Source organism: Ziziphus jujuba, chromosome 10 (assembly GCF_031755915.1).
Source record: "Ziziphus jujuba cultivar Dongzao chromosome 10, ASM3175591v1".
Lineage (NCBI taxonomy): Eukaryota > Viridiplantae > Streptophyta > Magnoliopsida > Rosales > Rhamnaceae > Ziziphus > Ziziphus jujuba.
In genome coordinates, this window is record NC_083388.1 from 17,385,731 (window position 1) to 17,401,259 (window position 15,529).

Sequence of the window (15,529 nt, forward strand, 5' to 3'; positions counted from 1 at the left end):
CTAGTAATACCCTCTTCAAAGATGGGCCTCAGCCACCACCATAGGATCTGGTATGGATCTGATAGATCGTTACCTAAATTTGTCAATGTGTTCATTGCCCCGCACCATGTGATGTGAGTTATTGAGGGGTATTCACCTAAAAAAAAAATAACAAAGAGATGTTGAGAGGTAGACTGACTGTACGTTTCGTAGGTATTTACTCAATTCCCCACATCAACAAAACAAAACCCAAAATAATTATAATAATAACAAAAAGAAAAATACTTTGGATAAAATACATTTTGCCCTCTAACCTGTATTTTGTATTTTGTCTCTAAACTTTAAAAATTTTCCTAAAAGTATTATCTTTATGTCACTTTGGTTCTACCCATAACCAACAATTGGAATGTTAACAAATGAGTCATGCTTCATTTATTATGGTAAAAGCATATAAAATTTTATTTTTTATAAGTTTAAATTTTTAGAAAAATGATTAAGTTATCAAGTTCGGATTCAAATCTATTACATGTGAATAGAAAATACTAAAATGTATAATAATTCACTTTTTATAGACTTGAGTTTTTAGAAAAAGTAATTCCCTAACTTATTGTTTGTAACACTTGGCCCCAAAATTATCACATTTTTGACATTTTATTCCACCAACAAAATAAAATCTTTGCAAATTCCTTTTAATTTCTGCTATTAATTTTTAAAGTTCGTTATCAAACAAGCTACAATTGGCATAAAAACAATATCTCAGAAAGCAAAATGACAATTTCCAAAGTTTAGAAGGTAAAGTGAAAAATATTTAATGATTAGGGGGGGAGAAAAGTGTATTTTGCCCATATGGTTATAAGTAAGTAGCTCAAACCGGTTTCATGAATGAATATGAAAACCAAAGCAAAATAGAATATTTAGGAGGGAGAAAAAAAAAAAAAAAAAAAAAGAAAACCAATGAGAATAGCTTATTGGGTCCACACGGCAGAGGGAGGGAAAGAGGAGGATCTTTAGGTTGGATGGTGACACCTTGACCAAAAGATCTTTTTGGTTCAATGGGATTGGACATTACCAAAACGTCTCTTTCAACTCTCTATGCTCAACTTACTACTTCTACTACAACTCTATTTCACTTCACATGCCTCTCCCTCTCCCTCCGCCTCTGCCCATGTTCTTCTTTCATGTTGTTGAAGACTTTCTAAATTAGACTTTTTTCACATTAATTATGTGGCCTCAGCCTCCAATTAATGTGACATGGAGAGTAAGAGTTCTAAATCAAAATTATTAGGCCTATTCCCATCTAATGATGGAAAAAACCAAAACGAACTTAAATGTTATGATTCAATGACCCCTAAAAAGTGTGATCATTTTTTTTTAGTTGAAATAGTAGTAAATGAAGACTATGAGAAAGGCCTGCCGTGCCTTTTAGGAATAACTACAATATACCGAAACCTTAACCAAGAAATCCGTATCATGTGGTAAATGACTTGTATGGATGGACCAAAACCAAATGATTTTTTGGAAAAGTTGCCAAGATATATAGTATATTATAAGCATAGTTGGAAGGTTTTTTCCTGTTGTTTTGGTCAATTCTGCCGTGAAACAAACAAAGAAAGGAAAAAAAACAAAAAAAAAAAACAAAAAAATCCCTGCAAGGGGAATGAACTTTGTAAGATCTCTATGTATGGGTTATGAGACTTTTTTTGTACGTATAGACTGTGACAACATGGTAATCAATTTGTTTTGGATGTTTATATTATACCTTTCATATTTGATTGTGCTTTTTGGAAGATATGAATCTCACCATGACACTTGCTTAATTTGAAATAGTCTAATATCTAAGTATAAAAGCAGTAAAACAAAATAGAAAACAAGAATACACACAAGACTTATAGTGGTTCATCTTCAATGGAAGATGAACATACACAATATAGTCTCACTTTTTTCTCTTTCTGAAAAAGGGATGTCTCGTATTTTCTATATAGCCAAATACTAGGCACCACTTACAAAACAAAAAAGCCTAAACTACCCTAAATATATAAATTTGGGCAGCTCGATCCCGTACATCGTCTGTTCAGCTCAATAATGATCAAGGGGTTTACAATTAAAACAATAGGAAATTCAGGCTCCACACGATTTGGCAAAAATTTCTTTTTACATAATTGAAGCATGTTTTTGGCGTAGATACAACCTAAGAGAAACTGTCCACATTCTTTTATATGTAAAGCTTTTGGTTTAAATAATTCTATTGATTAAAAAAAAAAAAAGTTTAGATGTTATTGTGAAATTGATTGTGGCTTCATGTCTATTTTTATATCTTTTTTGTTTCCAATTATCTAGTTTCATGTTACCAAATAATATAATATACCATTTTGGTTACAAAATATTAAATATGTTTAGAATGTTTAGTTGTAAACTAATACACATTTCTAACGATGAGGTCTCAATCGAACTGGTAAATGCCATGCTTTTTTATCTATATTTATTCAGGTTGGAATATGACAGAACGCCAATGTATATAATTATTAAAAAAATATATTTATATAAATTTCTAAAACAATATGTCAAATGACTTGAGTTATTCTTGTCGCTATTTTATTTTTTCCAAACGAAGAAAATGGATAAAATTCACTTACCAGTTGCCTTTTTTTGGGATGTTAGTCGTCAATTACTTTGCAACTTCAAATGTAGGAACTTTAACCTCAAATTTTAAAAATATTATGTTTGTATAAAAAAAAAAACTTTTAAAAATATATGTCATTTATTATAATTATTTTTAGAAAAAAAAAAAATACTATATCATATCATTAGTTACAAATTGTATGATCAAGATTTACTCCTATGTCCGAACCAAGGCACATTATTTTATTTTACTTTATTTTTTTGACATGTCTAATAAGCTCTTTTCCTCGAATGTATACAACGATTTTTTTGTTTTTGTTTTTGTCTTTGGGTCCAAATACCGATACATAATTCTACCCCAACCCCACCCAACCCGTGAGTCGAACGCATGAATATACAGGGAAGTTTGATGGCTATCTTTATCATCAACTTTTCAAAGTAATGTTTTACAAAAAGAAAATGAAAATTTTTAAAGTACTCGTCATGGTGCATTTGCTGATAACATATGGGCCAGCAGCGCGGAATCGGAGCTGATATGTAATGGATCCAACTGACTTTGTCGGGCCGATATGTATGTGGATGTAACAAGATGTTCATTTTTCTTTGTACGGCTGTGTATTTTATAATTATTTTAAAGAAATTATATAATATGCATCTGAAATTAAAAAAATGCTTGAGATAACAAATAAATCTATATCAAGATATATATTTAATTTTATTTGTCAATATTTAATATTTAATAAAATATTAAAATACGACGTTTTATGTATATATATATATATATATATATTGGCGAATGTACTTATGCATTAGTTGTCTTAAATTATTCATTTAAATCCACAAATGTATATTTTGATTAAAAAAATTTCTTATACCGTTGGATAATTCATAGGCTTGACTTAAATTAAATAGCGTTAGTTGTCGTTTACATTATCTATTAGATTATGTTAGAAGCTGATGAACGGCTTAGATGTTAGATTATAATACTTAAAGAAAATGATAAAAACAATGAGAGGAAAACAAAGAGAGAATAAAAGTCCATCAACAGCAATGCTGGTCTTTAGACACTTTACACACATCAGCATCTTTAAATTGGGATATATATATATATATATATATATATATATAAATGGAAAGACATATAAAATATAAATTGGTTATATATTTTAACATCAAGTAAAAGTAGAGATTTTACAACTTAAACAGCATACATAAGATAATGCCAAATCTCAAAGTTTTTTTTATCAAAATAAAATGATATCCTTCCTATTTCACTTTGATCTCCAGTACTTTTTTACAACAATGTTATGCCGTGCCTGGTAGAAATAGCTACAATATACGGAAACACAAAACCTAAGAAATCCGTATTCTGTGATGAATGAGTTGTATGGACCAAATGGTATTTGGAAAAGTTGCAGAGAGTATACATCACAAGCATACTTGGAAGTCTTTTCCTGTTGTTTTGGTCAATTCTGCCGTAGAACAATATATATATATATATATATATATTAAACTCTGCAAAGGGAATGAACTTTGTAAGATCTATGTGTGGGTTATGAGACTTTTTTGTATGTAGAGTGTAGACCGAGGCAACTTTGTAATCAATTCGTTTTTTATATTTATACCTTCCATATTTGATTGTGATTTTTGGAAAATAAGAATCTAACCCTCGACACTTATATAATTTTTAAGAGTAAAATCTAACCGAAAGCAATAAAATAAAGCGGAAAACAAGAATACACAAGATGTATAGTGAGTCATTTTAATGTAAGAGCTACATTTACTCAATCTCACCGTCCCGTCCACAATTTGAGGGCAGTGATCAAATCTACCCACAATGTTTTCATAAATATGAAAAGTATTCAAAAGTTTGTTTGTGTGGACATAATTACTCTTAAATATAAAAAAAAAAAACTAATCCTAAGTCGTTCATAACTTTCCTCCATAGTTATTCCTTTTTTTATTATTTTTATTTGTTGGTTTTTCCTTTCAGCATCAAGAATTTTTAAGACCCCAACAAGTTTGAATCAACCTAATCATCTTTGTCATTTTTAAAATAGATACTTACAAAAACATTTGTTAATTAATTAATATCAAGTGGCAAGTGGTTTTCTCCTCCATCTTTCTCTCAAAAGTCTTATTTGATTTTAATTGACTTCTACCAAATGGTTTTCTTCTCCCGCCATGCATTTAGAAAATTTTTTTTCCCTCTTTTTATTTACTTGTTTTCTTCATCCGTATAGAAAACGGGTGTTTATGTCCATGTAACCCCAAATTTGGTTTTTACCCCAAAAAAAAAAAAAAAAAAGGCTAAATTCTAAACTTTTTTAAAAACATGAATATTTATGGTTAAAGCTTCTATTGAATGGTCAGTTTACCAAAAAACTCTATCTCATAACAAGTCAACACACAAGATAATCTCACTCTTCTTTCCTCCTGGAAAAGGAATGTAATGTAATTTTTTTTTCATATAGCCAAATACTAGGGCACCACTACATATTACCTAGTTATAGAATATGTGAGTATTTGGTGACAAAATACTGACATGCCTAAATAAAAAAAAAAAAAAAAATTGATTGTATGAAAATTCAATATTTTAACCTCGAAACAGATTTCACCATTTTTAATGGAACTGTCCTAACATAAAAAATCTATATCACTAAATTCTCAAATGTCTTGAGTTATTAATTCCCCTATTTCTTTCCCAACGAAGAAAATGGATAAAATTCAGTTGTCAATTACTTTGCAACTACAAGTATAGGATAATATTTAAAGAATTTTAAACTCAAACTTTTAATAGGGATATTTGCCATACGTTTATATTGTTAATGCATGCAACAGTTCCCTTTTTTTTTTTCTTTTTTTCTTTTTTTAAATGGACATGCCAATAAGCTATCCTCCTCAAAATGTACACGCTGAAATTTAATGTCTCTCGATTATGGATATTTAAAATAATAATTTTAAAAAAGAATTAAAAAAAAAGAAAAAAGTGTTCAAATACTTGATCTAGTGCAGTTCCTGGTAAGATATGGGCCGATAGCAAAGAAATGAAGCTGATATGTATCGTATCCAAGGGGCCGTTTGTCGGGCCCAAATGCTTGTCAATGGAACATGACAGTTTTTAATTTATAATTATATTAAATAAATCCCATCTATTAGACCGTCGGAGAAAAAAATTATTTAATTAATTAAAACATTTTTTTTAATCCACGAACGTATATTTTAATTAGAAAAAATCAAACTCAAGTTAGATAGCATTGTTTATCATTTGCATTATCGAATGGATCAAGTTAAAAAAAGAAAAAAAGAAAAAAAAGAAGAAAAAAAAGGGAGACAGGTTAGGTTAAAAGTTAATAAAAGTAAAAAACAAGGAGAGAATAAAAGTCTTATCAATAACACTGCTGGTGTTTAGACACTTTTATACAGAGAGAACATCTCCAGAAATGAACGAAACATCACTCAATCAATATCTTCATTGTCATCTTGATTTTTGGATTGGTTGTGACTTTGAGCAGCATACATATCAGCAACCTAAAATTGAGATTTATATGCATAGACAAATAAAATATAAATTGGTTAAATATTTTTTCAATCAAGTAAAAAATAGAGATTTTACAACTTCAGAGCATACATAAGATATTGCCACATCTTTGAGTAATTAATCTGGAATAAAACAACAATACAAAAAGTTTAACATCAGGATGCAAGATTCACAGTTTTAACAAAATTTTGGGCGATATTTCTAGATTTAAAAAGTAAAAGGTTCAGTTTATAATGTCTTTAGAGTAATGATAATTCTACTGAATATCTATGTGTCTGATAATACTTTCAAACAAAAGAAAAATATGATATTGAGAGAATATCTTCCAAAAAACTTGGACATGAAAGGTTCAGAAATAAGAAATTAAATGGCCGGTCAGCATAATTCACCTGTTCAGATGATGATGCTTGCTCTGGAGTCTTGTCTTCCCGAACACGAAGAAGACGTGGGAATCGAAGGGAAATACCCTAATCACAAGTATAAATTGGATTAAGATGAATTTGCACTTTACAAGTTGATTAAAAGCAGAATTTAAATAGGAAAAAATATACACTTTCTCGCACCCTACAAATTGATTAGAAGCAGAATTTAAATAGAAAAAAAACAATATAGCACTTCAAATAGAGATAAAGACCAAGTAAAACCTTATCAGGATCTACTATGCCAACTGCAGCGCGATGAACAGGGCTAATAGTCAAGTCTGCAGCTTTCACCTCCCAAACCTGAAAGAGCGTGATACCATGAAATAAAAATGAAAGCTCTACTTCAAGGAGTTGATAGAAGTATGATCCTATCAAATAATTTGAAAACTTCAGCCTCTTCTCAACCTCTTGGCAATCAGTGTTGTAAAACTAAATATTTACTCGGAGGAAAATTTGACAATGGAGGGGAATAGACCACTTAAAAAATAAAAATAAAAATAAAGAAGGGAAACTGCTCTCTTCCTTCAGGTGCAGAGAAGTAATAATAGCTAATATCTGTTCCCCAATCAGTTGCCATTGCAATTCAAGAAAAGCAATTTGAAAACAAACATAGACAGCAGGGAGTAGAAGATGAAATAATAAGAGCACAGCAAGCAATCAAGAAGACGGTAATTGTTACCTCAGTGGGTTCAAACCACACATCTGGAGTAATGGTCTCTGCACACCGATAGTATGACTGCAATCATGAGAATTTTGAATTAACAGTTAAAATAACGCACAGAATCACAGACACATACACATCTCCTGTATTGGATCAGAGAAATAGGAGAAAAGCAAACCTTTGGTTTAGGAATCACTTTAGAGCGAAGGCTAGCAGAACGTTCTTCAAGCACTGCTTCAGAAAATCCAGTGCCTATCCATCAGAAAAATGAATCAGGCAGAAGAATCATCCATATGTAAAGAGACTTAACAACCATTTAGAAGTTACAGACAACCATGTGCATGCATTATACTCACCTATTTTACAAATGCTTTGAAACTCTTCGTTATTGCTGTCATAACAAGCAAGAAGAAAAGCACCGTAGACACCTAAAAATTAAACTTAAGTAAGACCACTGCTAGATGAGAAAAATAGAATATAAATAGAATGGCTCAGGCATCAGAGAGAGAGAGAGAGAGAGAGAGAGAGAGAGATATGTAAAAAGACCAAAGAAGTTAACTATAATATCCCAGAAAAAACCAAGCTTTTTAATAATTAAATGTGAGATTAACAAAGAATTACATAAGCAAGTGATCAATTTAGTTAAATGAAAAGATTTCTAGGCTATAGTTACCTGTACGTTTTCCCCGGCCATGAAAAGCTGCAATAGGTACCAAATCCAGTGAATCCCCAATACTGCATAAATCCATGAATAAATAAACAGAAACTATAAAGCTTAATCAGGACATTGATGAAAAGAAAAGAATTTTGTGACCAACCTATCCATGTAGTCTTTCTTCAATTTCAGCCAGTTCATTGACCGCTTGGAAGGCTCATATGTAGCATCTTTATTCAAAGTCTTGATAATCAAACCCTCACAACTGTAAATTAGGATCAACAAAGATTATAAATAGTGCAATAAATCGATGATAAAGTTTTTGGGAAAAAAATAATAACTGTACATTAAGATGCAACTAGCAGTGAAAAATTAATTACAAATATTCTAAAGTAAATGTAATTCAGAGAAACTAATGCAAACAACAAAAATTGGTCTGTGGTTCTCATCATTGGTGAAAAGCACTTCTACACAATTAGCATCACTTATGCGATCCAAATGCACCATTACCATATTTACACAATTAAAATTGTTTCAACCAATACATCATGTTTGGAATAACATCTTCCTTTTTTTTTTTTTTTTTTTTTAAAAAAAAAGCTGTAGGCCTAACCACCTGGACTTGGGGGTAAACAGAAGAGGTCATTGCCATCTGGGCCGTCATCAAGGGCACTAGATAACTAATTTACCAATAGCTAAAAAGTGAATACCTTGCATCAACAGCAGCATCAAGAAACTTCTGTATTTCATCAATATCATTAGATGTTATTGCTGTAGCAAACTGAAAATATCCAGCTTCTTCCTCAAAAGACTCATAAAGACACTGCACAAGGCAAAAGATGCACCAGTTAGAATGCATTAAGTTTCACTAATTTTAGAATGCTATACAAACCCAGCAGACTAATACAATCAGCATATAATAAGGAGATAAATATTCAAAAACATGCAATCCACAATGAGAAAATTAAATAAAATAACTTATGCTTGTAATGTAGTTCTTGCAATCAACAATTTTTACTACAAAACGACAGAAAAATAGCATAAAAATTCTTAAATATAATAGAGTAAAGACAAAATAGGCTCACCTCTCTACGAACTTTGAGTTCTTCCTGAATAAGTGGTCGACCATTATGATACAACATATCAAATGCGTATATGCAAACATCAACCTTGATCTCACCCATAACCACATTTTTCCGAGCTCGAGTACTGAGTATCTGCTAAGAAGTCCTTGTAAAATATACATTCTATATCAATCCAATAACTGTATATCAGCTACCACTGAAGGAATGTATTAGTAAAATTAATCTAAAGCAAAGGAACGAATGCAATGATACTTTCAGCACAATCCAAAAGCAGAAAATTAGTATAGAATATAGCATATAGCATATACCGAACTTAGGATAAGGTGCAAATTACATATACCTAAAATAATGGCTGGCAATCTTTTTCATAAAGGCATTTTTGTTCCTATATTATAGCCTTTAATAAATTTGGAGGCACCAGAGAACTGTGCAGTTGACCCAAAACACATGTAACATGGTGCAAAGTCAATGTTTGTCGGTAAAAGAGTTTGATAAAAGACTGTAGATGTATCTAAATCTACTATGTAATAGATATAAAATAATAGGCAGTGTAAGACACGTACTTATAAAGAAATATAAAGTGGATGTGAAAAAGATAACCTGAAAGGGCAGAATTTTCTGTTTTTCACGGTCATAAGCAACCAGTTCACAATCCAAAACAAATGAGCTTACAGATGACTTCTTTAACCTGCAAGCTGACTGAAAATGTTAAAAAACAAAGCTGAGACAATCACTAGCAAGCTGATAGTGTTCCGATATAAGATGAATGTTGCAAAGTATAGAGCCCTTAGGAAAAAAGCTGAAACAAAAAATATACAAGAGCATGAGTCTTAACATATAGACAAAACACATGCATGCACCACAAAATTAAGTTAGACATTCACTCGAATCTGCACTTTGGAATTAAGTGTAAATGTGTTTTTATGAAAACTTTAATTGTTAGCATTTTAATATTTTACTTTACAGTGTATTAATATTTTATGCAACCTAGTCACACTAACGATGATAAATAGCACAACAAAAAACCCAGAAGCATTGTGAAGTTGAAGTAACAAAAACATGATTCCATAACAAGATAACGTCCATATGACTTTGTTCTAGATAAGTGATGCGTATTCTGGATCTACTGTAAATAACAAATTCTGTCAGGAAGTCTCACACATATAATCAAATATAGATGACATAGATAATTATGAAAAAAGTCTACCTTGAAACTGCAGCAACAACATCAGGAAACTTTCCAGTATTTCGTTCAGCATTTCTACTATATATCTCAACTGAACCATTCTCCAAATAATGTATCTATAAGGAACGAGCAAGTTATGGCTCACAATATATCACAAGCATGACAAATTTACCAATTGCAGTTAACTAGGTAATATCACCTGAGCACGTTCTCCATCATATTTGTATTCACAGGTATATTCTGTGTCCTGGAATTTTTGTACAATCTCAGATACCCCCTTAGTTGGCTTTGCTAGCATAGGTCCAACAGGGACACCTGGAGTAAAGCTACAAGTCTTCTGAAGATCCCATATACCATTACTCAGAAGGGCAGGAACAACTTTATCATATACTGGAAGCACGGAGTACACTTGTTTAACAATCTTTACAGCCTGATGTAGAACACAGTTACATAGTGCGTGTTAGGAGAATACAAATTAAGAAAATAACATGCACGAAGCACTAGGTAGTTTAGCTGAAACTATTACTGTGTGAATATGAAGGGATGTCCCATTTAAATTGGACTAGAATTTTCTAATCATTGTTCTTTTACCTTCTGGACACAATGTAATCATGGCTCAACTAGACCATGATGTACAGGAAACACCTACATGGAATGAATAAACAATATGTTGCAAATACATGGACCCATAAAATCTTTAAAAATGTAGGGTATCTAGAAAATAAATGTGCTCTATTTACATGTTTCCAGACTGCTCTTAATTTGTTAATAGCTCTATCGTATTAGAGCATGGACATTTAAGAGTATGTAGTTACTTTTAAAGAAAAAAACCGCTCTTACTTACAGCGATAATTAAATGATAGAATAAAGTTCATTGTCATTTTGACCATGAAGAACAACAAGACAATTAAAAACTACTAGCCATGCCTACAAGGTGATTTTTTTTTTTTCTCCACAGGGAAATAAGCATTCTAAAAGAACATCTGGTTTCAAATACAAGAGATGAGATTGAATTCAATTACAGCAGTTGTTAAAAGGACATAATCCCACCTCTTCTAAAGGAGACTGAATATTTGGATGGGGAGTAGAATGCTTTTCAGTATATACTGCAGCTTGTCCCAAAGCAGCTAACAGAGTCTGCTCTGCCAATCCAATTCGCAACTTTGCCTGCAAATAATAGTATTGAAATCTAATTATACTTCAAAGGAGCGGACAATGCATCTAGACTGTGATCAAACTGCAACCTGAAGCAAACGGATCAAATATTGGGGTTCACAATCAGTGGCCGCAACAAGAAGTGCCTTGATATGGTTCTTTTTCTTCTCTTGACTATCCTTCCCAGATTCCTATTTAGATCCAAAAGCAACGGAAAGTTTACTGCATTTAAAACAAGATCTGACCATTGCCAAAATTTAAATCACTATACAGAAAAATATGAAGGGATTATTCAATTATCCTTCTCTAACACAATTAGTTTACAAATAGCTACGAGATCACCAATTCAGAGTCGATAGAGGGGGCTTTGACCCAACACGATTTATGAAACAGTCTAATAACTACAAGTATAACAAGTTCTCATAACCATATCATTTCTAGTAAAATTGAAAAACAAAACAATGCATCTGCATATTAAGCTAGAAATATCTTATTTAAACTTTAGAAAACGTAAGAGAATATCACCTTGGCAATGATGCGAAATGTATTAAAAACCTTGGAAACAGTTAATGGATCAGGCTTGCGCATCATAGATTGGGATGAACGACTTGCTTTTGCAACAAGACCCAAATCTCCCAGATCCTACAGATTAAAAAGGGAATGGACAAAAAAGAGAAAGTGAACTTATATAAAAGACGAAAAGAAGAAAAGAAAACTTAAAGACACAGATGTACATTGATCGTACTGAATTTCCAAACTGAGAGCATTGAATGTGGTGGTTGAATATATGTAATCTCCATGCATTTTAATCTGAAGTAACAGCAATACTATTTTGTCTATTTCTCAAAATCCCAAAACTTTGACAACTAAATTTTCATATAGTTGTACAAGTACCAAATAACTGACAATGTAATACAGATTGATACTTCAACACACTTCAACTTATTTATAGCCAAAATATGTGACATACAAACCAAAATGCACAAAAAATTAAAAAAATAAAAATAAAAACCCTTTTACCTTGTACTGCTTTTTAACCTTCGCTTCAGAACTGCCACAAGCTTCAGCAAGCGCCTTAATAATTGAAGCATCCCCAATTCCAAGCTCCAACCCTTCGTGTGCTGGTGCAATCCGATTGGCCGAAAGATAAAGCACCGGCACTAAATCCTCAGGGGTGGTGTACATCACAGTCCTCAGCATGTTACACACTATATCAGTAATCACAATCCGTCCCGTCTCGTTGGCAATCAAATCGAAAGCCAAAGCGAGGAACAGAAATGGCACCTTCTCGCCCTGGTTCCAACACGCGACCAATTTGGGGTCGAAATCTCCAGCCTTCTTCTTCAATTGATCGGTTTTGCTCTTCAATTCGGAGACCCTCCCCTTAACGTTTATGGCCAAGGAAGCTTTCTTGGCTATCGAAGAGGCCTCCGGAGTCGCAGCCGAATTCGAAGTCCCGACGCCATGACCATTCTCTTGCGCTCCATTTCCGTTAGACTCTGAGTTGTCCGTCGTCCCGGAGAGGAACTGGGTAGTCTTCTCCGAAGGCGAGGAATCGTGGCTTGGCGAGGGTTTAGAGTTGGGGGATTTCCGTCTTTTGGGGGAAGAAGACCGTGTTTTCTTCTTGGCAGCTTCAGAGGTGTCGGTCGTACCGGAGAGCAAGTGGGTCGTCTTCGACTTCGGATTCTCGGAAGGCGTGGAATCGGGTTTTGGCGTGGGGTTGGAGTCGACAGCTTTCCGTTTCTTAGGGGAAGAGGGCTGGGTTTTCTTCCCGGCGGCGGCTCGAGCGCCGGACATGAGAGCGTCGAAAGCGGAGGGGCGAGAAGACATGTAGGAGGAGGTAGGGTTAGGGTTTAGGGAGAGGGTGAAGGGTGTGAGAGTGAGAGTGAGAGAAAATGGGTTGGAGGGGAAGATGAGAGAGAAAGAAGAGGTGGATTTGAAAAGGGGGAGAGATATTGGAACGTAGCGCAGGGAATAGCATGAACGAAGTTTGAGCATCAAAATTGTGAATCGCAGAGAGAGAGAGAGAGAGATAGGCACTAGCACTGGAATAGCAGTGGCGGAGATTGCTAGTTTCTTTGTTTGGGAGAAGTGTGCTGGGAAAGTCGGAGAATTGGCGGGAAGGAATTTCTGTGTATACTTCACCCTCTGTTTCAACCATCATTGTTCATAAACCTTAAGTCCTGTTTGAAAAGTGTCAGGTAAATTGATTTTTAAAATTTAATTTTTATTTTATTTGATAAATAATAAAAAAGTTAGAATGTATAAATTAAATTTAATATTATATAATAAATTAAAAATAAATATGTATTTTAAAAAAATTTAAAATTATTTTATCAGAAATTTTTAAAATGATATTTATATAGATATAAACAATTTTTTCATATATTTTTTAATATTAATAAAAATTTAATTTTTAAAATTTATATTTTTTCACTTTATAATAAATATTCAAACAAAATAAAATCATCATTTTTTCAAAAAAATTAAATTACTATAAATTTTATTTTTATCCAAACATGCGGTAAAAGATTAATAATATTTTATCCTATTTTATTTTTTCAAATACAGTTAGATTATTTCAAAAAAAAAAAAACACTTGGGATTATAAATACAAATATATATACTAGTTAAAAATAAAATAAAACAGAATCGAACAATTTTCCTATATAAAATGTGCATGATTAAAGTAACAAAAAAATTTAAAAAAAAAAAAACAACAACAACAACAGTTTATGTGGGTAACAGTACATCTCTTATAGCATGGAGAGTAGTTAGTAAAGTGTCTAATAATTCAGGGATTTGAAATTTCTACTTGTTTTTCTTCTATCTTTAAGCATGTAAATTTTTTAATATTGAAGATATTTAATTACATGTGTTTTATTTAAATCTAGTTATATTTTAAAAATTGTGTCGATAAAAATGGATACATATCATATATTGGGTTAATTATTTACGGTTAGAATTGAAAAAATAAGCAAAAACAAATATGTGAAAAATCAAGTAGTATGATCCAATTTATAATTTAGAGAGACTCAGTGTATTCAAAGTTCAAAATTTTAATATTGATAGAAATATCAATGGTTCAAAATATAAATTTTTCTATAAAAATATCGAATATCGATTAAAAACTTAAAAAATAATAAAAATTGATAAAAATTTATTTTAAAAAATAAATTTTTTATTGAAATTTTAGAATTAATTTATTGAATCAATCATTTATTAAATTGATTTTAAAAATTGATAAAATATTGAATAGATATTATATATTTTTTACTCAATTGATTTATAATAAACAATAATAATCATAAATATATTATTATTAATAAAAATATGTAAAAAAAAAAAATACATATTTGATAAATTATTTATTAACTAAACTATATAAAACAAATATTACAATCACATTATATTTTTTAAATATCATCTTAATACCTTATAGAGCTCTTGAGTGGTTGAAAATTGTTGATCCATTTTTTTTTTTTTTATTTCGAGATATTAAACATACAAAATAATTATTAAAAGATATATCTCTTAAATAATTTTACATATAATTATTTATATAACAACAATCTGGATTTTATATTAAATATGGTTGTTTTTAATGTTTAGTATTATTATCTTTCTATTTTTATTTGCTTAATGTTATTAATTTAAATACTATCAATATCAATTTTTTATAATATTGTATTTCTATGTTATTATTTTTCATTCTTATGTAGTCAATTAGTAATTTATAATTATGTGATTCTAGTGAATCCTTTTCATACAAAATGTATACAAAGTGTATATATATATATATATATACACTTTATCAATGAATAGAATCTATCAAAATTATTCATTTTAATTTAATATGTTTTACTTATATCACTCAATATTAAAAGACAATTAAAAGGCTAAAAAAAATATCAATAATTTTAATTTAGTAAAAAATTATTAAATATCAATAATATTTATAAATTTTTTCGATAAAAATTTAAAAAATAAATAAATTTCATAAATATCTTCAAAATTTATATGAAAATTATAGATTTTTTAACCAAATTATTAAAGATTTAATATGGATATTTTGATAGAAATTTCAATAAAATTTCAAAATTTTTGATAGATATCTTAAAAATTTTATTCATTTCTATTTGGGACCTAAATTCCCTTTCCACCTTTTAAAGAAATTAAAATTTCAGCGAAATTTCAACAAAAATATGAATTTTTGGAACCTTGAT

The 15,529-nt window shown here is 30.8% G+C and overlaps 1 protein-coding gene across 1 annotated transcript; it reads right to left on the bottom strand.

The window, feature by feature from the left end:
• Positions 1 to 5,941: 5,941 nt before the first annotated feature.
• Positions 5,942 to 13,478, bottom strand: LOC107411427 (DNA ligase 1). Its single transcript, XM_016019008.4, has 17 exons — positions 12,324 to 13,478; positions 11,829 to 11,945; positions 11,393 to 11,494; positions 11,199 to 11,315; positions 10,348 to 10,578; positions 10,170 to 10,264; positions 9,563 to 9,650; positions 8,963 to 9,094; positions 8,588 to 8,700; positions 8,041 to 8,142; positions 7,896 to 7,957; positions 7,579 to 7,650; positions 7,401 to 7,474; positions 7,241 to 7,297; positions 6,784 to 6,861; positions 6,529 to 6,606; positions 5,942 to 6,129 (listed from the first exon to the last, which is right to left on the bottom strand). The coding sequence occupies exons 1-17, from the start codon at positions 13,299 to 13,301 to the stop codon at positions 6,058 to 6,060; spliced, it is 2,568 nt and encodes an 855-aa protein (XP_015874494.3). The 5' UTR covers positions 13,302 to 13,478; the 3' UTR covers positions 5,942 to 6,057.
• Between the last annotated feature and the right edge of the window lie 2,051 nt (positions 13,479 to 15,529).